Below are 26922 nucleotides of genomic sequence, written 5' to 3' on the forward strand. Positions count from 1 at the left end.
GGAAAAAAAAACAGATGAATAAAACCTATTTTATAAATCATCTGCAACTTGAAAAAAATTGAAAATAAACCAAAATTATGTATCTATACTAAGTGTCTTGCTTTTGTTTACTGTAGCTTATATGCACATCACAACCAATTGGTCATATGTTTTAGGGCCTGATAATTAACAATAGAGAATATAAAAGTCCGATAACGACCATGACTGTAGTAATGAATGCAAGGAAAGATTTTTGTAAACTTCGAGAACTATCTTCCCATGTCTTGACATGCAATTCATTTTTTAATAGTGACAGCTTTGGCTCAAGATAAAAACTTTTAGTTGAAAGAAAAGAAAAGAAAAATTGAAGCAGACAGATCTGCCGTCAGGTTAAATTGGGCATATACAGTACTGTACTGTAGGAACAAGAACTGAAGAATAACAATTGCTATTGGTGAAGGAGTAGATACCTGCGGGAGACGTTTAAATGCCGCTACACTATACTGTATTGTGTAATTGAAAGTTGTTCTGCATACTGTATTTATTAAAGGAAAAGCTCAGCAGCGTACTGTACTGTACATAAACAAATTCAATAAACATCTCATCAGTTAAATAGATCCATCAGATTTAGATTTTCTGTCTTCAAACTTAAAATGTTCTTTTTCACGTAAAAAAATGTTTTTCTTTTCAACAGGAACACTTTCATTATTTATTTATTCTTCAAATGTTAACTGGTGCCTTGATTAATTCCTCATAAATGTAACTTTCCACCTAACAAAAGCAGTATATATTGTATATTTTGTAGTATTTATTGGTCAGCTGTTGGATTTCAAGATTAACAAAGTTGAAAATTGTAGGGAAGATGTTTCATGACTAGATACTTCAATTTTATTTGCTTTCCAAAATATGGATGATTGATTTATATATATATACAGCTAAACCCCGTTATAACGCGGGTCTCGGGGTCCACCCCGAGACCACCGCGTTACTAACGGGGTCGCGGGAAAAAAAAAAGGCCGCCGCGCTTTAGCGCATATTCATCCCGCGGGACAGGAGATGGGAGCGGGCATGTCCCTCCGCTCCCCGCTTCCCCCTGTCACCGCGGGGCAGGAGATGGGAGCGGGGATGTCCCTCCTGTCCCCGCTTCCCCCTGTCACCGCGGGACAGGCCGCGGGGCAGGAGATGGGAGCGGGGATGTCCCTCCTGTCCCCGCTTCCCCCTGTCACCGCGGGACAGGCCGCGGGGCAGGAGATGGGAGCGGGGATGTCCCTCCTGTCCCCGCTTCCCCCTATCACCGCGGGACAGGCCGCGGGGCAGGAGATGGGAGCGGGGATGTCCCTCCTGTCCCCGCTTCCCCCTGTCACCGCAGGACAGGCCGCGGGGCAGGAGATGGGAGCGGGGATGTCCCTCAGGTCGCCGCTTACCTCAGATCCCGCTGCCTGCATGGAGGTGGTAGCGGGGGGTTTCTTCTCCCCACCGCTGTCCCTGGCGCTCCCGCTGCCTCGCGGGAGATGGGGGGGGAGCGGGTGGTGGTGCTGGTCGCGGCCTTTCCTCTGCTCCGACCCCACCCCCCGTCTGTGTAGAGTGAGAGAGTGTGTGTGTGTATGTATATACAGTATGGGAGAGAAAGTGTGTGTGTATATGGGTGTGTGTATGTGGGTGTGAGTGTGTGTAAGTGTGTGTGAGTGTCTAAGTGTGTGTGTGCGTGTGAGTGTCTGTGAGTGTGAGTGAGTGTGCGTAAGTGTGCGTAAGTGTGCGTGGGTGTGTGAGTGTCTGTGAGTGTGCGTGTGTGTGTGTGAGTGTGTGTAAGTGTCTGTAAGTGTGTGTGCAGTGTGTCAGTGTGTGCAGTGTGAGCAATGAGGAGTGTGTGTGCAGTGTGTCAGTGTGTGCAGTGTGAGCAATGAGCAGTGTGTGTGCAGTGTGTGTGCAGTGTGTCAGTGTGTGCAGTGTGTGCAGTGTGAGCAATGAGGAGTGTGTGTGCAGTGTGTGCAATGAGGAGTGTGTGTGCAGTGTGCAGTGTGAGCAATGAGCAGTGTGTGTGCAGTGTGTGCAGTGTGAGCAATGAGCAGTGTGTGTGCAGTGTGTCAGTGTGTGCAGTGTGAGCAATGAGCAGTGTGTGTGCAGTGTCAGTGTGTGTGCAGTGTCAGTGTGTGCAGTGTGCAGTGTGAGCAATGAGCAGTGTGTGTGCAGTGTGTCAGTGTGAGCAATGAGCAGTGTGTGGGCAGTGTGGCAGTGTGAGCAATGAGCAGTGTGTGTGTGCAGTGTGAGCAATGAGCAGTGTGTGTGGCAGTGTGAGCAATGAGCAGTGTGTGTGCAGTCAGTGTGTGCAGTGTGTGCAGTGTGTGCAGTGTGTGCAGTGTGTGCAGTGTGTGCAGTGTGTGCAGTGTGTGCAGTGTGTGCAGTGTGTGCAGTGTGCAAAAAAAAATGAAAAAAAAAAAAAAAATTTTTTTTTTTTTTTTTTTTTTTAAACGGGAGCCACGGGAAAACCGCGTTATAACCGAATCGCGGTATAACGAGGCGCGTTATAACGGGGTTTAGCTGTATATATATATATGTATATATATATATATATATATATATATATATACATGCATGTATGCATACATACACACTCTAGATTGATCCTTTGAATATTCGTGATATGCTAAACTACTTCAAAGTTTTAGCCTACTTAGAAACATCACTTGAACAGTAAAAACATAATTGTTGCTGGAAAAATCCTTAAATGCATGCTCGCTAATGCGAGAAGCCTGACAGATAAAATGGGGGAGCTTGAATTAATAGCTGCAAGGGAGCAGTAGGATATCATAGGCATTACTGAAACATGGTGGGATGAAACTCATGTTAATTTAGGGTTATTCACTTTTTCGAAAGGATCGAGCAACTAGAAGAGGAGATGGAGTACGTTCATATGTTAAATAGGATTTAAAACCTATTATGAGGGAAGGTGTTTATGATGGGAATTATGAAAACGTAGAGACCTTGTGGATAGAAATTAGCAGTGGAGGTAAAAGTACAAAGAAAATGTTTGTAAGGATATGCTATAAACCACCAAATATCTGTGAGATAGAGGAAGCCAAAATACTTTTGCAAATGGAGAAGGCATCAAAACTGGGTCATTTTTGCATAATGGGTGATTTTAATTATCGGCCATAAACTGGAGCGATGAGAATTATAACTAAAAAGAAACAGGTTTTTAGGGGTGCTATTACAGTACATGACCCAAATTATTGAGGAACCAACCAGAAGAGGGGCATTACTGGATTTGGTAATATCAAAAAATATAGAAGTAATATCAAATATTGAAGTCCGGGAACATTTGGGAAACGGTTATCATAACATTGTCTCATTTGAAATAAATTATTCAAAACCATAGTATGTGTGTTTAATAACAACTTTACATTTTAGAAAGGTAGATTTTAATAAATTGAGGAATCTACAAGGAATAAATTGGGATGAAGTTTTTGCAGATAATGTGGAAGATGGTTGGGTCCAGGATTAGGAGAGCCATCCTCAGCAGGAGTAGTAAAGAGAGCGAGGAAGGGAGAAGATGATTAGTGGGGATGCTTTTTTATTGAACGGTGTAGATAGTGGTGAAGTGGATGAAGAATTGGGGATAGGTGGGGAGTGGTGAAGTTGGGGAGAACAGAAAAGTTTACAAAGGAGTGAGAAAACGGCAAACATAAAAATCAATAGGGATGTCATATTGAGATATAGGAGTAGTGGGTATTGGAGGAGATGAGGAGTAGAATGTGAAAGAGCAGATGCATAAATCATGCCTGGGAGGATAGTGTAGCATTGAAGATTAAGCAGCAGTTGAGAAAATTAGTCTTTAGATGTGCAAAAATTGTCAAAGCATTTATAAAATCACGTTATCACAGTTTATGAAGTGCAGAATGCATTCTTGTTTTCTTCACCTCCAAATTGAACTCCACAGACACTTCATATGTGACACTTAAGATGTTACACAGCCAATGTACAGTCTCATTGGATGTCCATGGGTGAATGGCAGGCTGTTCAGCCTATCACCGATGTGTGCATCAGTCTGTCTGTCAAGTGACAATCAAATTAGCAAATATTGTCAAATGAAAAAAGGATTGCAATAGAAAGTAAGAAACTGTAAAGTTCTTTCAAGGACCTTAATAACAAAAAGATTAGAAAATAAAATATCGGACCCTTTTAGTGTGAGATGGGCAGGCAAATTATTGGAGATGAGGAAATAGCAGAAGTATTGAACAAATTCTTTGCCTTTGTATTTACCAGGGAGTAATCAATTGTAATAATAGTGCCACAGGAGAAAGCCACAACCTCCATATTAACAAACAATTGGTTAACTACTGAAGCGCATAGGCAAATTAATAAAATGTAAGTAAATAAAGCATCTGGCCCTGATGGCCTACATCCAAGAGTTCGTAAGGAGTGTAGAAGAAACAAATGCTTTATTTTTACTTTAGGGTAACTGTCTACAAGAGACTTTTATTTGTTGTGTAGCTACAACAAGAGAAACATATGTATGGCCAGACCTGCGTCTGATTAACATAGATACTAATCCTATCCTTTATCTTTTTTTAGCCTGCAGAAGAATGAGGCGTGATCATAATTACACAGTGTACCTTGTCGCTGGGCGTAAACTTGCGGTTTCATCACTTACACATATTTTCATACTGTATATTCTTGCAAAACTGAGCTAAATGATAGAATAAACATGTTCTCCTGTTTAATTATTTCCAAGGGCAAAAACTCTGCCTGGTGGCTTGCTGTCTATCCTTCGCCGAGTGAGAAAGAAGTGATAACAGAATTCCAGCAAGAGAAGAGTTTATAATTAAATGAGAAAACTGATCGTTAAGCAATTGCTAAGGTTAAATATCTTCTTGAAATACATTCAATATGTGGAAACAGGCTCTTACCCATTATCCCATTCTGTATTGAGCAAGAGTCTGAAGTTATATTCTATAGGAGCCAAATTCAGTAATGGCCAAACCATTTAATATTCATATATATTATATATTAAGTACTTTTTTGATATGATGCCACACAACAGGTTAGTGTACAAAATAGAGGAAATTGGACTCTGAAAATATTTACACCTGGATTGAAAAGTGGTTGAAGGATAGACAACAGAGTTGTCATAAATGGAAATATTTCAGGTTGGGCTAAAGTAAGTGGAGTAACTCGGGGATTGGTACTTGGACTCCTGCTTTTTAACTTGTTTATTAATGACCTTGAGGTTGTCATTGAGAGCAGTCTCCATCTTTGCTGATGACACTAAATTGGGTAAAGTAGTAAAATCAGAGCAGGATGTAATTTCTCTCCTGAAAGACTTGGATAGACACGGAACTTTGACAGGTAAATGGCACATGAGGTTTAATACATATAAATGTAAAGTTATGCATTTGGGAAACAAGAATAAACCGGCGATTTACAAATGAAATGGGGCAAAATTAGATTAATTTTGAAGGAGAAGGATTTTATAAGTGGTTGTCGACAGTGGGCTTCGCAATAGTGCCCAATAAGTCCTGCAATAGCTGCAAAGGCAAACAAGATCTTATCTTGCATTAAACATGGAATGGATAGAAGGAAAGTAAGCATAATTATGCCCCTCTATAAAGCCTTGGTAAGACCATACTTTGAATATGGAGTGCAGTTTTGGTCAACACTCTAAAAAAAAAAAAAGACATTATGGAACTAGAAAAAGTGCAGATAAGAGACCCTGAATGAATTAATGGGACTGGAAATCTGATATGAGGAGAGTTTAGCTAATTTAGCTTTGTTTACATTAGAAAAGATGCATCTGAGGGGATATGATAACTATATGGAAATATTTTCAGGGTCAATACAAGGAGTTTTTGAAAGAACTATTCATCCCAAGGGCCGTACAAACGAGATGGGAGCATACCTTAAGGTTGGAGGAAATGAGATTTCACCAGCAACAAAGGAAAGGGTTCTTTGCAGTAAAGGCAGTTAAAATGTGGAATTCATTACCCATGGAGACTGTGATGGCATATACAATAGATGTCTTAAAAAAAAAAAAAGCTTGGACTGCTTTTTAGGAAGGGAAGATATATATGGGGATATACCAAAAAGTAAACATGGGAAGGATTTTGATCCATGGAGAAATCCGATTGCCAATATTTGGAGTCGAGAAGGAATTTCTTTCTCCCCTTATGAGATATCATTAGAAGATTTTTTACTGGGGTTTTTTGTTTACTTGTGATTTTGTAAATGGCTGAACTTAAGATATTTGGCAATTATATCTTTTAGCAGTGATTCCATTCATTTTACCACTACTGACTTCAGGCTCGTCTTTGAGATTTGTATCAAGATGAAGCATCTGACATATGTCATGAAGAGAATCATATTTTTTTTTTTTTTTTTTTTGGCTTCTGTTTTGGTGGCACATGTATAAAACTTGAGTTGACACTGACAACTGACCACTTGTGCAAAAAAATAATTGCACTTCCGACCTGGCTGATTTAAATAAAGCATTAAGAAGGAAAACCACACTCTTTACAAACACAAACCTTCATATATTATAATATATATTATAATATTGTGGCAAGCAAATCTTGATCTAACAGCTCAAAAAAAAAATTGGCATAACATTGCTTGCTTGCATAAACGTGCACATCTGTCTTAAGAGTACTGTGGTAGGTTGACACAAATTAATGCAACATTTAACAAACGCTTGTATTGACTAAATATATTGCCCACCTATGGTTTATGATGCATATCTTATCCCCACAGTCTTTGAGCTAATGAAAGTGTAAGGCTGGGTCCAGGGTTACCACGCGTTGGCGTCCGTGCGTGTGACGTCACCCCCATTTTAGCTCCAGCGATCTGTGGCCAGGGTAGATGCGACGGGCGTGTCGGGGGGCTTGGCTGTGACGTCACGGAGCTGGTGGTTCGGCCTCATTGGGCGAACTGCTCACGTGACCTGGCCGTCGCGCCGTGGAATCAAATTTAACTGATTTCTTGTGCACCCCAGCGCAGTCTATGGCTGCGATCATTGCCTTAAGGCAATGTAATCGCGCGCACGCCTCCGCACAGTCTCCCCGACCATGGCCGCAGCATAAGGTTTCATCACAGACGAACTTGCCACATTTGTATTTGTGCACCCGCACAATGTACTTTTATTTTGCACTCTCTGGCCCACATTCACTAAAGGGTGCTAAACGTTTAGTTAGGCGTTGTTTGGGCTCGGCACCTTTTAGTGAGACACATTTGATTTCAGTGTGTCTTCAGATCTAAAATGTGTTCTAAACGCCTCGCAAGTCAGATATTTTAGTTCACAGTAAACAGTTGTTCAACATGTATTTTCAAGTGCACATCACAAAATAGAATGCTTCCAAATCCCAATTCGTAGTTGCTTTCTCAAGTATGATTATTTTTCCCATGTCTAACAATACTCAATATAATATGGAATGCACTGATACTGTACACCTGATGTACATTAAGGTTCATGCATTAGGACCAGGATGCACATTGTGTGAGGAAGCGAGTTCCACAGTGGTCTGCAGCTGCTGCAGGCAGGAGACAGAGCTCTGGTGAATTCAATTATGGAACAGAATATACAGAACACTGTTAAGAATATTCCGTAGAGCTTTTGAGCAGCCCCTGATTTTTGTGCATAACATGCCCTAACGATGTGCTGTTTTATAACTGTAACATTCTAAATGAGCCATTAGCGGGCACATTGGCTTTAAAAAGTTTGAGTTCCTAATGTCTTTGAAATTAGCTGTTCTACAATGTGAAAGCCAGGACATTGGGCTGTCTTCCCACTCAAGCTACAGTAGCACACATCATCCCGAGGATTCTATTATTTAAATAGTTACTGAAATAGTAACCACGGCATTTACATTTCCTATGCCAAACTCTTCCAGCTTGTATTTACAGCATTGCTTATGCAGTGCAGCAGTAATGCCAATCGTAAACATAGGGATTTTAATTATAAAAGCTACTCAGAAAATTTAAAAAAAATGTTTATTATGGGCTTACAAAAGCCCTGCTATATGCTCATGTATTGCAATAAATGAAACATTATGTAGCGCACCTATGTATTGTGTTTAAATGCGCATTCCATCTACTTAATAATCCTTAACTTTTTCATGCTGATCACATACTTCATTGTGAATTGTAGCCACCTTGTGTCAGGGACTTCCTTAATTATTTTTATTTTTTTGGCAGTATGTGTACACCTAGTAATATTTTTGTAAATGTTATTCGCTTTCACATCTATTTTATTGCATTGCAAATATGGTGACACTTTATAAATAAATCATATACGGTAAGTACTCCTGTAGTTTTCTTTTTTGAGATACATAAATGCTTTAATAAAATAAAATTTGTGGGGGCACTTATCCATGAATCAATAGTCAGACAAGCTCCCATAAACTCTTTTTAATATTTATAGTAGTTTTGTTTTTGCTACTGACCTTTATATACAAAATCATTCATACACACACAGTATTAATGTACAGTAACATATCCATTCTGCTACCCCACCACGGCAAACTCCAAAAGGCAGGTCCGGTACCATACATTTAAATCTTTTAGTTTGTTTGTTTTTTTGGGCCATAGTATGGAACTTTGTTTGAAGCCATTTAAAAAAATTATATGTAATAATGTAACAATGTTTGACGTGTGACTTCTTACAATATATAAACAGATGTGACCTGTGACAGAATGCTTCAGAGTATTCATCCAAAGTCCCCTGGTACCACTGCAAACAGTGTTGGGTGCAGGATGGCTATCCCACAGTTTGTCTGGAAGAAGGTGCACAGACAAGCAAGGCTCCCTTTGCGCGACACTCTGCTCTGTTTATTCTTTCTCTTGCCACAATGTGAGAACTAACACAACTTTAATATGTCCTTTTTAATTATGAAGGTGGTGTGTTGCTGCCAAGTTCAGGCTGAGTGCTAGCATGGCACAGGGCCCACATTTCTGATGCATTGTAGCGCCTGCCAGGCAGCACCTTTTTTATACAAATGTGAACAGATGCTTCCAAATCTTTCCCTTTCATTCCAGCTCAATTAAAATCTATCCTCTCCAAGTTAGTTCTCTTAAAGGTGCACTCACACACAGGCCCAAAGTGAACTAGAAGCAGTCTAAGGGCTTATTCCATATCCACCGTATTGGCTGATCAGGTTGTTTTCAGATGAAATTCTCAATTAAAGTCAATGGGGAATTTCAACCAAAAACGTTCTTTTTGTCAGATATAGAATAAACCCCATAATCTCTCCTCTATTTCCCCTTTCCTAGTTGGTTCTCGTGGAGGAGTTTGCACAATTTAGATTATCATGTGGTGGAAGAAAACTGGTCAACAAATAACCCTCTTAAGTGCCACCTGTTAAATCTTCAATGGTCAAAACAATGATTTAAAAAAAACTTTTTTTGGGGTGGGGGCAGGGAGGTTATTATGGATGTAACATTTGTTTAAGAACATTACTGTAGGTTCTTCACAAAAATATTAGTTGTGATCCGCTATTAGGGATGGCAGTTTCACTTAATTTGTCCAATTTTTGTTTGGTTCCCAATGACCTTTCTTTGCCATTTTTATTTTGGTCATTTAGTTGATCATAAGATTCTTAAAGCAGCCGTCCGTTCTGTTTTTATTTTTTTTTGCATTTGTATTCTTTTTACTTTGAGAGCGATTCTTGCCCAATGCGGTTTCTATTTTTCAAATGTTATTCTCCGTTCAGGACATTCAGATGTACAGACGAGCCAACGAGTATTCTAAAACTTGCCTTAAACTAGCCAGGTACATGCTGGGTACATTTCAGTGACATTTCTGCATTGGCTAATGGCCCATCGGATTAACACAGCAGGGGGTCCCTGGCAGTCCCATTCCGTTTGAACGGGACTTCCAGGGACCCCCGCTGTTAATCCGATGGACTATTAGCCTCTGCAAAAATGTGTGAAATGTTGCAGCATGTACCTGGGTCTTTTTGGAGATTTGCCCCAGGTTTGTTTTAGAATAATCGTCGGCACTACAGTAGCAGCCGTTGTTGCACTCACTGGCAGGTGAGCCCTACCCATTTTTGTTAGCTCTGCCCCCATTTCACACGAGGCTAATCAATTTAGAATGGCCATTTCTCCCTGTAGAGCAGTGATTCCCAACCTTTTTTGTTTGCAGGAACCCTTGAAGTATTTAGAAAAATCTTGAGGAACCCCTATCTGGCTGACACATAATAGGTTTGACAGGGTCAGTCAGAAAATTTCACACTCTCTACCCGTGTATTTATCTCCCATCCATCTCACTAACTCTCCCCCCTCCCGCCTCGCATTTATTTATCCCTTGCGTCTCACTCTTACTCCCTCTTTTCCTCACTCCCTCCCGCCCCCTCTCTTCACTCACTCCTACCTTCCGTCAATTACCCCACTCTCACTCAATCCACCCTACAAAATACATACCAAAAAACCCCACCCCCTGGGGGAGGGGGGGAGCCTGTGGTCTGCCCCGCTGACAGCCGCACATGCGGTAATTATGGCTGCTCTCACGGACGCCACGGCTTGGAGACCTCCCTGCGCTGCCGCTGCTGGGTGAATGAGGACGGGCAGACTCCCTGCAGCACAGCTCTGCTTCACATGCCTGCCTCCTGCTTGAGCTGATCTCCAGGCCGGTCACCGACCCCCTGCCCAGCGGGATGTCTGTGTGCGTGCGGAGGCTGATCACCAACACCTGGGGCTTCCAGTGGACGGACATGGAGACCCGCGCCCTGCTGGATATCTGGGGGGAGGCGGACGTGCAGGGATCCTGCCCGCGGGATCCTGCCCGACCCAATTCCCGGGATCCTGCTTCTCCCCCTGGACCCCCCCGTGCAGGGGAGGGGAGCTGGCGGAAGAGACCTTGGAGCTATGGCGACCGAGGAGGAGGACGAGGAGCCGCCCCGCCCTGGGGCAGTGGTTGGGCCCGAGTTATCCCAGGATAACTTCACCGAGGACGACACCGGGGAGGGCTCGTCCTGCTACACCGAGCACCCGATCAAGGTGGAGGAGGGACCCAGTGTTGCCATCCGTCATTCATATATGCTCATACTCACCCCCTGTGTCGCACACACAGTCACACACACCCTGTGTCACACACACACAGGTGCACTCAGACACACACTGTCAAACGCACACACCCTGTGTCACACACAGGCACACACACACAGGCACACACACACACACACACACACACACACACACTCAGTCACACGCACACACGAGGAATTCACACTTAGGGCAAATAGCTAATACAGGGGATGTGTGCCGATCACTCGCATTCTAAGTCAAATTTATTTGCGTTTTGTCAATGAAATTGTATTTTGATTTGTAATTAAAACATCATCAACACAAATACAATTTCTGTGACAAAAGTCAAAGAAGTTTCACTTACTATGCGCGTGCACAACACACACAGCTTTTTTTTTTCAAATAGGAAGACTACGGGGAATCTAAAGCATTTACCTCGCTTATCATGCTAATCCTGTTTCATCAAGCCCCAAACCAGTGTTAACTGCCATTCATATCAATTGCAGTTAATGCCGGATTGGTGTGCAATACTCCCACATTAGTGCTTGGTAAATTACAACCTGAACGAGTTAAATTAGGTAATCGCAGTTTATGAAATCATCCAGTTTAGGACAAAAAAAAATATGCATCCGTATAGTGACTAAACTAGTACAGCTGAACCCTGTTATAACGCGGTGCTCGAGGTCCACATAATGAGACCGCGTTATAACCGGGATCGAGAAATGGCTGCCGCGCGAGGACTTACTGCAGCTCTCTCCCTGCTTCATCAGGCTGCATCCACGTGCGCAGCGCACGTCTCCAAGGTTTTTTTTTTTAAATGACATGCTTTATTTCTAATGGACACACAAACACCTAACTAATAATTTTAGCATAACATGCAGGAATCTAACCCATGACCCATACACTGGTAGCGATTCTATACCTGCTACACCATAGGATTGGTGTGATGTCATTGATTATTATAAAGCTTAACTTCTTTCAGTACTGTGCAGTAGAAGTTAAGTTTGATAATAGTGTTAATGACATCACACCAATCATATGGTGTAGCAGATATAGAATCACTACCAGTGTATGAAGGGTCATTGGTTCGATTCCTGCATGGTATGCTAAAATTATTAGTGTAGGGTGTGTGTGTGTGTGTGTCCATTAGCAATAAAGCATTGAATGTTATTTAAAAAAAAAAAAAAACCTTGGAGATGTGCGTGGCGGCCATTTCGCAAAAAAAATTGGAGCCGTTTTTATATCGGGAGCCACGCTCAGACTGCGTTATAAGCAGATCGCGCTATAAAGGGGTTGAGCTGTATATTTCAATGCAGTTAACACTTTGCACTAATTTTGAAGATATCTTGATTTCTGAAGGTTTTAAATCTGAATATAGATGAAAGACCTCGGGCGACTAGTATTTCTGACACTGCCAAGGCTACCTGCAGTACAGGCACTCACTCAAGAGAGCAGCCTCTTTTAACCCTTCTGAGTGCTGGTGAGGCGGCAGTACTACGATCATGTGACTGCTCATAAGTGTGCCATCCAGGACGCAATCTCCCATAGCAAAACGAGCCGATGTAGCTGCTACGTCATGGGGCCCCTAGAATGCCCCATGACGTAAAGTAGCTATGTCCTATGGCACTCGGAGGAATTTAATGGCAAGTCCCTTAAAGGGGCAATCCATTCTAGGACCAATCCACTAATGGCAGTGACCTGTTTACGGAGTTACATTTTGGGTCACATGTAAGTAGTATTTAAACAAATAAAACATGTGAGTTACTTTGTAGACGTGATGACCTAAGGTTTGGGCGTCGTTTCATTTCCTCTCACTACTCCATTTTGTCTGTCAATGTGTTCAGCAATAGTTTGCACAGCCAGAACCCAACTCTTTCCCCCTTCCCTTTTCTTTATTGTCTCTCTAAGTAGGCCCCTAAGAAATACAATTTATATTTAATTTCCAGAGAAACAGGAGCCGCATTTTTGCTTTAAGTACAGTTAAATTGGTTTAAAGAAGCCAAATAGATTAAGTTATTTACAAAAGTATGTTGTTTAGGCAGCTACATTAGATTGCCCCTTTACTTTAATATGTACTTGTGCTAAAACGCCATCAGACAAATAGAAAAGGCAATATACTACCTAATTTTTTGTTCAATCATCATATAAAGGATCACTGTCTGGGATGTTCTCTTTTTTTTAAATTTATTTTTCATTCATACTAGTCCTAGCACTTAACATTCATTACCATGTTCTTGTTAACCCCAAGTTCTCATGTCCATACTGTACCTGCATCGAAAACCAGAATGAAGGAGCATTGGGAGTTTCAACAAAGTTGCCTAGATTCACTACTAAAGATCAATAAATGAAACAAATTGCCGATATCAGTGTTTGTATACACCTGTTAGTAAATATTTTCATTTGTAATGGATTGGTAGCCTCGGGTATCACAAGTGTTAAATACTTAGACAGATATGGTAGTGGGAACTTGTCACAAAAAATGCTAAGTACTGTTATCCAAGGGTGCGCAAACTGGGGGGGCGCGGGGGTTACAGAGCTCCCTCACTCTCCCCACATGGCATTTAAGTAAAAGGCAGTGGGACCGCGCAAGGCCTCTGTAACTAACTAACTTACCTTGGCTTCCAGCGACGCATCGTCATGGTAACCTGGCATCAAATTACACCACAGGTTCATGTGACGTCGCATTGCCATGGCAATGTGATGTCACATGGCCCCGCAGTGTCATTTGACGCCTGAGGGTGTGGGTACGAGCAGGGGCGGAGGGCAGGCAGGGGGCGCAGGGAGAAAAGATTGCTCACCCATGCCTTAATCCACGGGAGCGCAATCTTTTTCCCCTGCGCCCCCCTGCCAGCTGTCCTGCTCTCCGCGCGCCCCCCTCCTCCTTTCCATGGTTCCTGCCGCGTCATGACGTCACATTGCCATAGCAACGCGACATCACATGACCCCACGGCATCATTTGATGCCGCGTTGCCATGGCGACGCATCTCCAGATGCCGTCTGCACCACGTAAGTAAGGTTTACAGAGGCCTTCGCCGCTTCCCCGGCACTTAATTGAAGTGCCTTCGGGAAGAGCGCGGGGCCTCGGAAAACCCAGCACCCCCGCAATTAATCTGGGGCGCGCCCCCCAGTTTGCGCACCACTGCCTTAATCCAACCTGTGAAATCTTAAAAAATAAGTTGACAATTTTTCTTGTGCCCCAAACTAGTTACCAAGAATTATGTTATACAAGCAAGTGTATGAATGCTTGATTGAGGCTTTGTTCCTGCTCTGTGTTACCCGTCTAAGGCCGCGGGCATGGTCAGCGCTGAGCCGTGCTGAGGCAGCGGACTTACCCCCGGCACCCTTTATGAGGGCGGCTTAAGGGTGCGCTTCCGCATGCGTGGGGAGGCGGAGGGGAGCGAAGGGCCGGTCACGTGAGCGGTTCGCCCAATGAGGGCGAACCAGCTCCGTGACGTCACTGGCCCGCCCCCAGACACGGCGTGTGGTCTAAGGCCAGGGAAAGCACCCGCTTTCCCTCAGCCTCTGTAAGGCTGCAGTCTCTATGGACTCAGCCTTAACTTGGCTCCCACTCCATTTTTGGTGGTAAACATGTTGCCCCTTTATATTATATAGGTGTATTTGGTGATGATGTAAAATAAAACACATTTTTACTTTTGCGTTTATGGTGTGTGCCAAGGTTATTTCACATCTGTTATACTGTAGCACTACTGAGAAAATGTGTGTTCAGGTTGTTTTTTGTTCCAATATCTAAAGTAGTGCATCACGGATTAAACATTTCTGCTTACGGTGTAATGAACACAGGAAAAACAATGTTTAATGAATAAATAATCAACTCCGATTTACTCACTTCTGTACCTGAAGCCACTTGCTTTTTTTTAGCATGACTAGGTTTTAGAATATAGTTTTAAATGGAAATTAATTCCTTGTGTCTCATAACACAAACCCTTCAGCTTTCTCACTATATAACAAATCATGAATGATGTAATGGCAATTAATTCAGAAAGCACAGTGCTGCAATACAGTACATCTCTTCCAGCACCAATCTAATGTTTTGCCTAAAAGACACAATAATATATGATGAAATATCAAGGTCAACCAAAAAAAATCCCAAATTGCCTGCTTGTCATGGTTGGGCAGTTTTGGTATACTATTTAATGGGTATTAATATAATTACTCTATATTGCAATGTCTAAATCAATGTAGGGATAGTGTAAAGGAGAGTATCTCTTGCTTCAGCCAGGTAATGGTGAGGAGGTGGACTGAAAGAGACAAATACTCAAAAACAAGGGTAGAAGAAACAGAGCTCTTTCTTTGACTGCACTCAAATTAGATAGTGTTGCAGAAACGGCGTTTAGGGTACATGCAAGGTGTATTTTCACCCTTCAGATCGCATAATTAGCCTCCATTTTATCGTCCAACAGTGACATCACAGAGAGGGCGAGAATGCGGCTTGCAATTCAACGTGTCTCTCCCCTCTTAGGCCTCGGCCATGGTTATTGCTGGCGCGCTGAGGGAAAGCGGGTGCTTTCCCTGGCCTTAGACAGCGCGCCGTCTGGGGGCGTGTCGGCGGGCGGGCCAGTGACGTCTCGGAGCTGGTTCGCCCTCATTGGGCAAACCGCTCACGTGACCGGCCCTGCGCTCCTGCAAGCGCAGAGATTTAAAATTTTCCTAAGACCTACGCTTCCGCGCGCTTGCGTAGGCGAGCCCCTACTAAAGCCGCTCTCATTGCGGCTGTAGGGGCTCAGTGCCGAGCGGAAGCGCGCCTCCGCCCGCATTCACTATCCATGGACGCGGCCTTAGAGTTTAAATGGGGAAAAACCCTGAATTATCATTTAAACACTATAAGGAATTACCTATGAGGGGCTTTAATATGGGGGCTAATGTGATCCGAAGGGTGTAAAATACACCTGGCATCTACTATTTCTGCGACTATTACTCTTAATCTGTGATAGCCGTTTGGGGTAATGTAACCCTGAGTAGGGGCAAGATAATTACTTGCGACTTTTAAACCGCAGCGAACTCTGACCTGCTGCATTACAGGTCTATGCTGCTAAGGGATCTCTATTTTGGGACATTCATTGGCAATGTATCCAGAAGAGAACTCTAAGCACTTTCTTAGACTTTTTAAATATACATAATAAAGAGGATCTTTGCTGAGGATGTCTTGAATCCTGATTTACATTTCCTAATAATAGAGGCAAGACTTATAGCACCTGTTTTATACAATAGGCATATAAACAACTAATTTCATGGACCTATTAGTCTTTTTAAATGTTAAAAGGTTTATTCATGGCAGTACTAGTTTAAAAAAAAAAAAAACTTGCAAAATTTATTAAATAAGCTTTTAGTTTGTTCATTCTAAGGATATATATTATTCTCTCTCACACACACACACACACACACACACACACACACACACACACACACACACACACAAAAGTTTGTGAGCCCCAATGATAATTACGGAAATGCCATAATTTTTCCTTGATAACTTTCTTGAATCAAAACCAGTCTTTTCTTAAATATCCAATAGGGTTTATATTAACCAATTCCAAATAAAATGGCGGATGAATTGGACAAATAATTAGTAATTGTCAGGGTATGTGCAAAAGTAAGTAAAACCCTGGTTTTATCAGCTACTGTAATTTAAAGGGGATAATTAGAATCAGGTGTTTAAATAATTATGTAGGTCTTCAGGGGTTCGGGAGGCCCCACCCTATATAAAGATCATAAACTTTGTGAGTTAGGTCTTTACCATACAGGTGTGTGGAATCACGTCATGCCACAATCAAAAGAAATCTCTTGAGGACCTCAGAAAAGCAGTTATTGATGCTCATCAGTCTGAAAGGGTTACAAAGCCATTTCTATGGATTTGGCGCTGCACCAATCCACTGTCACAGTCTATAAATGGAGAACGTTCAAGAACACAGTCACTCTACACAGGAGCCGTCGTCCTACCAAAATCTCTCCAAGAATCCTATGGCAAATCATCCAGGAAATCACAAAGAACCTCAGAAGAATATTCAAGGATCTGCAGGCCACTCTCGCCTTGGATTATGCGAGTGTCCATGACTCCTCAGGTCTGATGAAAGGGTTATATGGGACCTGAAACGTTATTCCACTGTTCTTAGCTATCACATTAAACGGAAAACTTCATTATGAACTTGAGTAGAGCTCTACTTTGTATCTCTGTCTTTGAGGAGATCTGCACTTTGAAAAAGTTGTGTTGGCTGCACATGCAGGTTTCTCCTCGCCTGAAGCTGTTTCCCTGCACTTTGGAATTCAAGGATAGCCAGGGGAAAACCACTGCTCTCTAAAAAGAAAATTGCTGACCATCTGAAGTTCGCCAAAGAGCACACACATGATTCACAACACTTCTGAAACAATGTTCTCTGGAAAGACGAGTCAAAGGTAGAACTTTTTGGCCTCAATGAGAAACATTATGTATGGTGAAAACCAAACACTGAGTTCTAACATAAGATCCTCATCACTACCGTCAAGCATGGTGGTGGGAGTATGATGGTTTGGGGCTGCCTCAGGACCTGGACGGCTTGTCATCATTAACACAACCATGAATTTTGCATTGTATCAGAAGATTCTAGAGGAGAATGTCAGGTCATCCGTCTGTGAACTGAAGCTGAAGTTAAAGTGGACTATGCAGCAAGACAATGCTAAACATACAAGCTGATCTGCAGGAGAAGAAATTCTGTGTTTTATAATGACCTAGTCAAAGTCTGCATCTAAACCCCATCGAAATGTTTTGGCAGGACCTGAAGCGAGCTGTCCATGCAAGGAAGCCTTCAAATGTCATTGCGTTGAAGCAGTTCTGTAAAGAGGAATGGGCCAAAATTCCTTAAAACTAACATGAGACTGACCAACAGTTAAGGGAGGTTCACATACTTTTTCACACATGGATGTTGAATGTTGAATCGTTTGTGGATAAATGTTGAAAAAAGTATCATGGTTTTTTTTGTCATTTGTTTGATCAGGTTATCTTTATCTATTATTAGGACTTAGATTAAGATCTCATAACATTTTAGGTTTGAAATATGTGAAAATCCTAAGGGGTTCACAAACTTTTTTTCGCCACTGTATAGATCTCCTGGAATCTGTCCAGTTAACGGGACACAATGAAACCTTTGTGTTTGTGCTTTATCAGAACTACTTCAATTTTTTTAACCAAAATTGATGTGCTATATATATATTACTATGAACCCAAATAAATTACAAAATATCGCTGAACAAGTTATTTAAATACAAGTAGGATATACAGTAAACCTTTGGTTACAGTTGACTTATCATTCCTTTTATCCCCTAAACATACTGATTTATATTGTCTGTATAATACTGTGAACCCAAATGAATTACACTTCACTGTAACAAATATTTTTGAAACTGGTTATTTCAGTACAGCAATTGCTGTTCTGGTCTCAACCTACTCTGCATACTGTGACGTGATGATACTCATTTAGCTGTGTTAATTCCGCGTCTGCCTATAAGTTTTTAGCAACTTTATATGAGTGCTTACTTCTGTTTATCATTATCACTACTATTTTTTTATTAGTGTATGTTAAAATTGAAGCAGCGACATAATAACACAAAGTGAAGGTTAACTTTTATTTGTTCCCTTATTTAACACTATCTGATTTTGAGTGCAGTCAAAGAAGGGGCTCTGATTCTTCTTCCTTTGTTTTTGATCTTACAATGTTAATTATACACTTTACCGTAGTTGTGTTTTCGGTCAGCCTCTTACTGAGCGCGACAAACAAATCTCTTGGTGCTTGAAGGCCCGCTTACTGATTTCTAGCAATGAATGTCTGTTTCACATAGTGGGAGATATAATGGCAATGAATGGCAGTATTAGGTTTTTCATACACTCCCTTTTTTCTCTTGTATATTTATTCTAGTTTTAGAGTAAACATGCAATCCCAATTTCAATGAATGCCAAGTCAACCATATTGAGAAGCAGATTATATGTGAATGGCTTAACTCCTTCTGTACCACTGGAACCTGCACTGTACTGTAGTGAAGATCCCTCTAGGTTAAAGTGGGGGGAAAGTTTCCACTCTATACTATACCTGCACCTCATCCCAGAACCAGAACATTAAAAAACATTAACCCACAACTATTTCTGGCTGACCTTACCAACAGCCCTCGCTCAGTACAGAATGCACCTGATAACTGACCCCAATTCTGTACTGTTTTTTTCTCCCCCCAAAGAGTTCTTAAAACTCGGTTATACCCATCTTTCACTACGCTGAATGAGAGTACCGAGGGCCTACCTTCTGTGTTGCATCCAACGTTTTCGCACTTTACCATTTTAGGGATGCCATGTGGAAAAGATACAAAGTAACTGGCACTACCAATGATCTTAACTACAGATGCCGGCGGAATATGTGCACAAGGCAAACGACTAGCAAAAGCCCAATATTACTCTGACACACTATCAAAATTTTTTTATCCCAGCAAATTTCTGGAAGGTCATCAACAATATATTCCAGCATTCTACTCATAAACAACCATTTAATATAAAAAAAAAAGCTGTGTGTGCTGAGCACGCGCATAGTAAGTGAAACTTCTTTGACTTTTGTCACAGAAATTGTATTTGTGTTGGTGTTGGTGATGTTTTAATTAAAAATCAAAATACAATCTCAATGACAAAATGCAAATAAATTTGACTTAGAATGCGCGTGCTCGGCACACATCCCCTGTATTAGCTATTTGCACTAAGTGTGAATTCCGCGTGTGACTGTGCATGTGACTGAGAGTGTGCGTGTGACTGAGAGTGTGCGTGTGACTGAGAGTGTGCGTGTGACTGAGAGTGTGCGCGTGTGACTGAGAGTGTGCGCGTGTGACTGAGAGTGTGCGCGTGTGACTGAGAGTGTGCGCGTGTGACTGAGAGTGTGCGCGTGTGACTGAGAGTGTGCGCGTGTGACTGAGAGTGTGCGCGTGTGACTGAGAGTGTGCGCGTGTGACTGAGAGTGTGCGTGACTGACTGAGAGTGTGCGTGACTGACTGAGAGTGTGCGTGACTGACTGAGAGTGTGCGCGTGTGACTGAGAGTGTGCGTGTGACTGAGAGTGTGCGCGTGTGACTGAGAGTGTGCGCGTGTGACTGAGAGTGTGCGCGTGTGACTGAGAGTGTGCGCGTGTGACTGAGAGTGTGCGTGTGACTGAGAGTGCGCGTGTGACTGAGAGTGCGCGTGTGACTGAGAGTGCGCGTGTGACTGAGAGTGCGCGTGTGACTGAGTGCGCGTGTGACTGAAAGTGCGCGTGTGACTGAGAGTGCGCGTGTGACTGAGAGTGCGCGTGTGACTGAGAGTGCGCGTGTGACTGAGAGTGTGCGCGTGTGACTGAGAGTGTGCGCGTGTGACTGAGAGTGTGCGCGTGTGACTGAGAGTGTGCGCGTGTGACTGAGAGTGTGCGCGTGTGACAGAGAGTGCACGTGTGACAGAGTGCGCGTGTGACAGAGTGCGCGTGTGACAGAGAGTGCGCGTGTGACAGAGAGTGCGCGTGTGACTGAAAGTGCGCGTGTGACTGAAAGTGCGCGTGTGACTGAGAGTGCGCGTGTGACTGAGAGTGCGCGTGTGACTGAGAGTGCGCGTGTGACTGAGAGTGCGCGTGTGACTGAGAGTGCGCGTGTGACTGAGAGTGCGCGTGTGACTGAGAGTGCGCGTGTGACTGAGAGTGCGCGTGTGACTGAGAGTGCGCGTGTGACTGAGAGTGCGCGTGTGACTGAGAGTGCGCGTGTGACTGAGAGTGCGCGTGTGACTGAGAGTGCGCGTGTGACTGAGAGTGCGCGTGTGACTGAGAGTGCGCGTGTGACTGAGAGTGCGCGTGTGACTGAGAGTGCGCGTGTGACTGAGAGTGCGCGTGTGACTGAGTGCGCGTGACTGAGAGTGCGCGCGTGACTGAGAGTGCGCGCGTGACTGAGAGTGCGCGCGTGACAGAGTGCGCGTGTGACAGAGTGCGCGTGTGACAGAGTGCGCGTGTGACAGAGTGCGCGTGTGACAGAGTGCGCGTGTGACAGAGTGCGCGTGTGACAGAGTGCGCGCGTGACAGAGTGCGCGCGTGACTGAGAGTGTGCGTGTGACTGAGAGTGTGCGTGTGACAGAGAGTGTGCGTGTGACAGAGAGTGTGCGTGTGACAGAGAGTGTGCGTGTGACTGAGAGTGTGCGTGTGACTGAGAGTGTGCGTGTGACTGAGAGTGTGCGTGTGACTGTGCGTGTGACTATGCGTGTGCGTGTGACTGTACGTGTGCGTCTGACTGAGTGTGACTGAGTGCGTCTGACTGTGAGTGTGACTGAGTGTGAGTGTGACTGAGTGTACGTGTGACTGTGAGTGTGCGTGTGAGTGTGAGTGTGTGTGGGGGTCGTGGGGGTCAGTGTGTGGGGGTCTGGGGGGGTCAGTCAGTGTGTGTGGGGCTCTGGGGGGGTCAGTGTGTGTGGGGGTCTGGGGGGGTCAGGCAGTGTGTGTGGGGGTCTGGGGGGTCAGGCAGTGTGTGTGGGGGTCTGTCAGTGTGTGTGGGTCTCTGGGGGGTCAGTCAGTGTGTGTGGGGGTCAGTCAGTGTGTGTGGGTCTCTGGGGGGTCAGTCAGTGTGTGGGGGTCTGGGGTGGTCAGTCAGTGTGTTTGGGGGTCTGGGGGGGTCAGTCAGTGTGTGTGGGGGTCTGGGGGGGTCAGGCAGTGTGTGTGGGGGTCTGTCAGTGTGTGTGGGGGTCTGGGGGGTTCAGTCAGTGTGTGTGGGGGTCTGGGGGGTTCAGTCAGTGTGTGTGGGGGTCTGGGGGGTTCAGTCAGTGTGTGTGGGGGTCTGGGGGGTTAGTCAGTGTGTGTGGGGGTCTGGGGGGGTCAGTCAGTGTGTGTGGGGGTCTGGGGGGGTCAGTCAGTGTGTGTGGGGGTCTGGGGGGGTCAGTCAATGTGTGTGGGGGTCTGGGGGGGTCAGTCAGTGTGTGTGGGGGTCTGGGGGGTTCAGTCAGTGTGTGTGGGTCTCTGGGGGGTCAGTCAGTGTGTGTGGGGGTCTGGGGTGGTCAGTCAGTGTGTTTGGTGGTCTGGGGGGTCAGTCAGTATGTGTGGGGGTCTGGGGGGGTCAGTCAGTGTGTGTGGGGGTCTGGGGGGGTCAGTCAGTGTGTGTGGGGGTCTGGGGGGGGTCAGTCAGTGTGTGTGGGGGTCTGGGGGGGTCAGTCAGTGTGTGTGGAGGTCTGAGGGGATCTGTCAGTGTGTGGGGGGGTCCGGGGGGGGTCAGTCAGTATGTGGGGGGGTCCGTCAGTGTGTGGGGGGTCCGGGGGGGTCCGTCAGTGTGTGGGGGGTCTGGGGGGGGGGGGTCCGCGCGGGTTGCGCCCGGGTTTTTGTAACACCGCTTCCTGGGGGGCCCGCAAACGCCCGCGTCACTGGAGGGCTGAATGGCGCCGCTGCCAGCCGCTTCTGCGCATGCGCGGCATGGCAGCGGTAGTGGAAGTTAGGCGGGCACATGTGTGGGCTGGGAGGTCCCATTCGGGTTAGGAAAGGGGGGGGGGGCTGTCCCGGTCGGGCGGTCTCTGCTGTCCCGGTCAGGCGGTCTCTGCTGTCCCGGGCAGCAGACGGGGAACGGCAACACATGTTTACAGCCGTGGCAGCGGGCGGGGAACGGCGCCGCTGCCAACCGCTTCTGCGCATGCGTGGCTTTCCTCCAGTCCCCATGATTACTGAGCATGCGCGGCTTGGCAGCGGATGTGCGGGGGGAATGGCGGCCGTTAGGAGCGGCGCCGGCGGCTATCGCCGCCGCCGCCGCCGCATATGTCATTAGCCATGTGGGGGGAGCAGCGCCCGTTAGGAGCGGCGCCGGCGGCTATCGCCGCCGCCGCCGCATCTGATTTGTGGAGCGGGTGTGATGTCAGTGTTGGGGTCGGGCTGAGCCAGAACACAGCCCGGCCTCAACTGCCAGCACTGACGTCACATCCGTTTCATTTCTGTCTCCACAATCCATTTTTGCCCCATCACGAATGAGGTGCCACTAAGGAAGTTTCACTTCAATAAATTAATTTAAACTTGTCAGTTACTTGGTTCTTTTGGCTCACAACAGTCTAATCCATTGTACAAGCAATTTTTCTTCATGACTAGCTTATCGGAGATCCTTCTTTGGGCCGTGTCCTATGGTCTGTGATCATCACATTGATGTAAGGACTACAGCGACGATCTTTCAATACAAATTCTCCCTACTACTATTTTAAAGCAGCAGTCCTGCAGCCACCTTCCCTTTTTTATTTTTTTTGTTATAGTAAATGTAGAATGCGAGTAGCTTTAATGAGAAATAATTACCTAAGCTGCTGATCGATCTGTTATCCTGTGATGAATAGGCCAATATCCTGTTCATGGGGCTATCGTAATGGCCACCTTCTGACTGTGTTGCGGTCTGTGAAATGCTGACACTGCAATGTAAAGTTATATTACCAAGTGTAACATTATTGTTACAGCTTTCAATTTGGTAATCACAGTCTACTGCGTGGAACACCGCAATAGATTTTTGTGATGCTTTGTTGCCAAACGGCAGAGCTGAAAAGGGTGTGCCTTTTTCAGGAATTGGACGTGACGTTCTAAATTGTTGCTATAGCAACCAAAGGATGATCAATACATTTAGAAAATAATTTCAAATGGCATTAGCCGTTGGAATTTTTTTTAATGCAGTCCTTATCTAATACTACAGAACAGATTTTTTTTTTTTTTTTTTTTAAATCTGGATTTTGGCTGTTTTTGCATGCTTTAAGTTGTATGGCTATATCTTGAGGGATTGAAATGGTTATAAAAATGTAATGCTTCTTTCTATGACACTAAGCTGCATGCTGCACTTACAGTGGCACATTGCGGATCGGGTAGACAGATTGTTGGGGGGGGGGGCTGGGATTGACCCGGCGGTCTTGGTACATGTTGGCACCAATGACAAAGTTAGCGAAAGATGGAGGGTCCTAAAAAATGATTACAGGGATCTAGGCCAAAAGCTTAAGGCAAGGACCTCCAAGGTAGTATTTTCTGAAATACTACCAGTGCCATGCGCTACCGCAGGGAGACAGTAAGAGATCAGGGAGGTTAATGCATGGCTAAGAAAGTGGTGCAGGAAGGAGGGGTTTGGGTTTTTAGAGCACTGGGACTCCTTTTCTGAGAGGTGCCATCTATATTCTAGGGACGGATTGCACCTCAATGAAGAGGGATCTTCTGTGCTAGGGGGGAGAATGCTAAAAAGGTTGGAGGAGATTTTAAACTAGGATGGAGGGGGGAGGGGAATGAAACAGATAATGAACTAAATGGAATATATGAGGATACAAGGTGGTATGGAGGTAGAATGGGGGCAAATGCAAGTTTGACAAGCAGTGAGATACCCATAGTAAATAGAGATAATACTAGAAAACTTCTAAAGACTAAACCAAGTGGGAGCAGAAAGGAAGGAGCAGATAAGATAATAGTACAGGCTGAAAAAAAACTTAAATGCATGCTTGCTAATGCAAGAAGCCTGACAGATAAAATGGGGGAGCTTGAATTAATAGCTACAAGGGAGCAGTATGATATCATAGGCATTACTGAAACATGGTGGGATGAAACTCATGACTGGACAGTTAATTTAAAGGGGTATTCTCTTTTTTGGAAGGATTGAACAAATAGAAGGGGAGGTGGAGTATGTCTATATGTTAAACCAGATCTAAAACCTATTATAAGGGATGATGTCTATGAAGGGAATGATGAAAATGTAGAGACCTTGTGGATAGAAATTAGCAGTGGAGGTAAAAGTATAAAGAAAATGTTTGTGGGAATATGCTATATACCACCAAATATCTGTGAGATTGAGGAAGCTAAAATACTTTTGCACATGGAGAAGGCATCAAAACTGGGTCAATTTTTGCATAATGGGGGATTTGAATTATCCAGACATAGACTGGGGCAATGAGATTAGCGTTACAACAAAAGGAAACAGGTTTTTGGGGGTGCTTAAAGATAATTATATGACCCAAATTATTGAGGAACCAACCAGGAGAGGGGCAGTTCTGGATTTGGTCATATCAAACAATGTAGAAGTCATAACAAATATTCAAATCCTGGAACATTTGGATAACAGTGATCATAACATGGTCTCATTTGAAATAAATTATCAAAAAACAGATTACTTGGGTTCAACAAAGACTTTAAACTTTAGAAAGGCAGATTTTAATGAGGTCTAATCTAGTAGTAATACAATGGGATGGTGTTTTTGCAGGGAAAAATGTAGAAGATAAATGGGCAGTCTTTAAAACATTGTTAGAAAAGCACACTTATCAGTGTATACCCTTGGGTAATAAGTATAAAAGAAATAAGTCAAAACCAATGTGGCTAATAAACAGGTAGGGGAGGAAATGGACAAGAAGAGGAAGGCGTTTAGATTCTTTAAGTCAGAAGGGACAGAGACATCGTATCAGAATTATAAGGAATGTAACAAAAATTGCAAAAGGGCAATTAAATTAGCAAAAATGGATAATGAAAAAAGGATTGCAATAGAAAGTAAGGTCAACCCTAAAAAGTTCTTTAAGTACCTTAATAAAAAAAAACGAGAAAAGAAAATATAGGACCCTTTCAGTGTGAGATGGGTAGGCAGATTATTGGAGATAAGGAAAAAGCAGAGGTATTAAACAAATTCTTTGCCTCTGTGTTTACCAGGGAAGAATCAAGTTCAATAGTAGCGCCACAGGAGGAAGCCACAACCTCCATATTAATGACCAATTGGTTAACTGAGGAAGAAGTTCATAAGCGACTTGAAAAAATTAAAGTAAATAAGGCACCTGGCCCCGATGGCATACATTCAAGAGTTCTCAAGTAGTTAAGCTCAGTAATTGCAAAACCATTATATTTAATATTCAAGGACTCCATTTCCACAGACTCAGTACCACAAGATTGGCGTAAAGTAGATGTGGTGCCTATATTTAAAAAGGTAGCTAGATCACACCCGGGGAATTACAGACCTGTAAGCCTGACTTCAATAGTAGGGAAACTACTTGAAGGTTTAATACGGGATAATATTCAGAAATACCTAATGGAAAAGAAAATTATTAGTAATAGTCAGCATGGATTTATGAAGGATAGATCTTGCCAAACTAACCTTATTTGTTTCTTTGAGGAGGTAAGTAGGAATTTAGACCAGGGTAATGCCGTTGATGTGGTCTACTTAGATTTTGCAAATGCTTTTGATACGGTTTCACACAAGAGGTTGGTGTACAAAATAAAGAAAATTGGATTCGGTAATAATATATGCACCTGGATTGAAAACTGGTTAAAGGACAGACAACAGAGGGTTGTCATAAATGGAACTTTTTCAGGTTGGGCTAAAGTCGTGAGTGGAGTACCTCAAGGATCGGTACTGGGACCCCTGCTTTTTAACTTGTTTATTAATGACCTTGAGGTTGGGATCGAGAGCAAAGTCTCCATCTTTGCTGATGATACTAAATTGTGTAAGGTAATAGAATCAGAGCAGGATGTAATTTCTCTACAGAAGGACTTGGAGAGACTGGAAACCTGGGCAGGTAAATGGCAAATGAGGTTTAATACAGATACATGTAAGGTTATGCATTTGGGATGCAAGAATAAAAAGGCGACTTACAAATTAAATGGAGATATATTGGGGGAATCCTTGATGGAGAAGGATTTAGGAGTGCTTGTAGACAGCAGGCTTAGCAATAGTGCCCAATGTCATGCAGTAGCTGCAAAGGCAAACAAGATCTTATCTTGCATCAAACGGGCAATGGATGGAAGGGAAGTAAACATAATTATGCCCCATTATAAAGCATTAGTAAGACCACACCTTGAATATGGAGTACAATTTTGCGCACCAATCCTAAGAAAAGACATTATGGAACTAGAGAGAGTGCAGAGAAGAGCCACCAAATTAATAAAGGGGATGGACATTCTAACTTATGAGGAGAGGCTAGCTAAATTAGATTTAT

General features: G+C 43.8%; 1 protein-coding gene across 2 annotated transcripts in view; it reads left to right on the forward strand.

Moving 5' to 3' along the window:
* The window catches only part of GALNT1 (polypeptide N-acetylgalactosaminyltransferase 1), a 242526-nt gene that overhangs the window by 209838 nt on the left and 5766 nt on the right, over window positions 1-26922 (forward strand). Inside the window, exon 12 of one of the 2 annotated variants that reach the window (XM_075586004.1) lies at window positions 290-525. The exons of the other annotated variant lie outside the window; for it this stretch is intronic. Coding sequence (XP_075442119.1) covers window positions 290-292 — 3 coding nt within the window. The 3' untranslated portion in view covers window positions 293-525. Of the gene's footprint in view, window positions 1-289; window positions 526-26922 lie in introns of those variants that run through there. 2 annotated transcript variants of the gene reach the window in all.

Source organism: Ascaphus truei, chromosome 2 (assembly GCF_040206685.1).
Source record: "Ascaphus truei isolate aAscTru1 chromosome 2, aAscTru1.hap1, whole genome shotgun sequence".
Classification (NCBI taxonomy): Eukaryota; Metazoa; Chordata; class Amphibia; order Anura; family Ascaphidae; genus Ascaphus; species Ascaphus truei.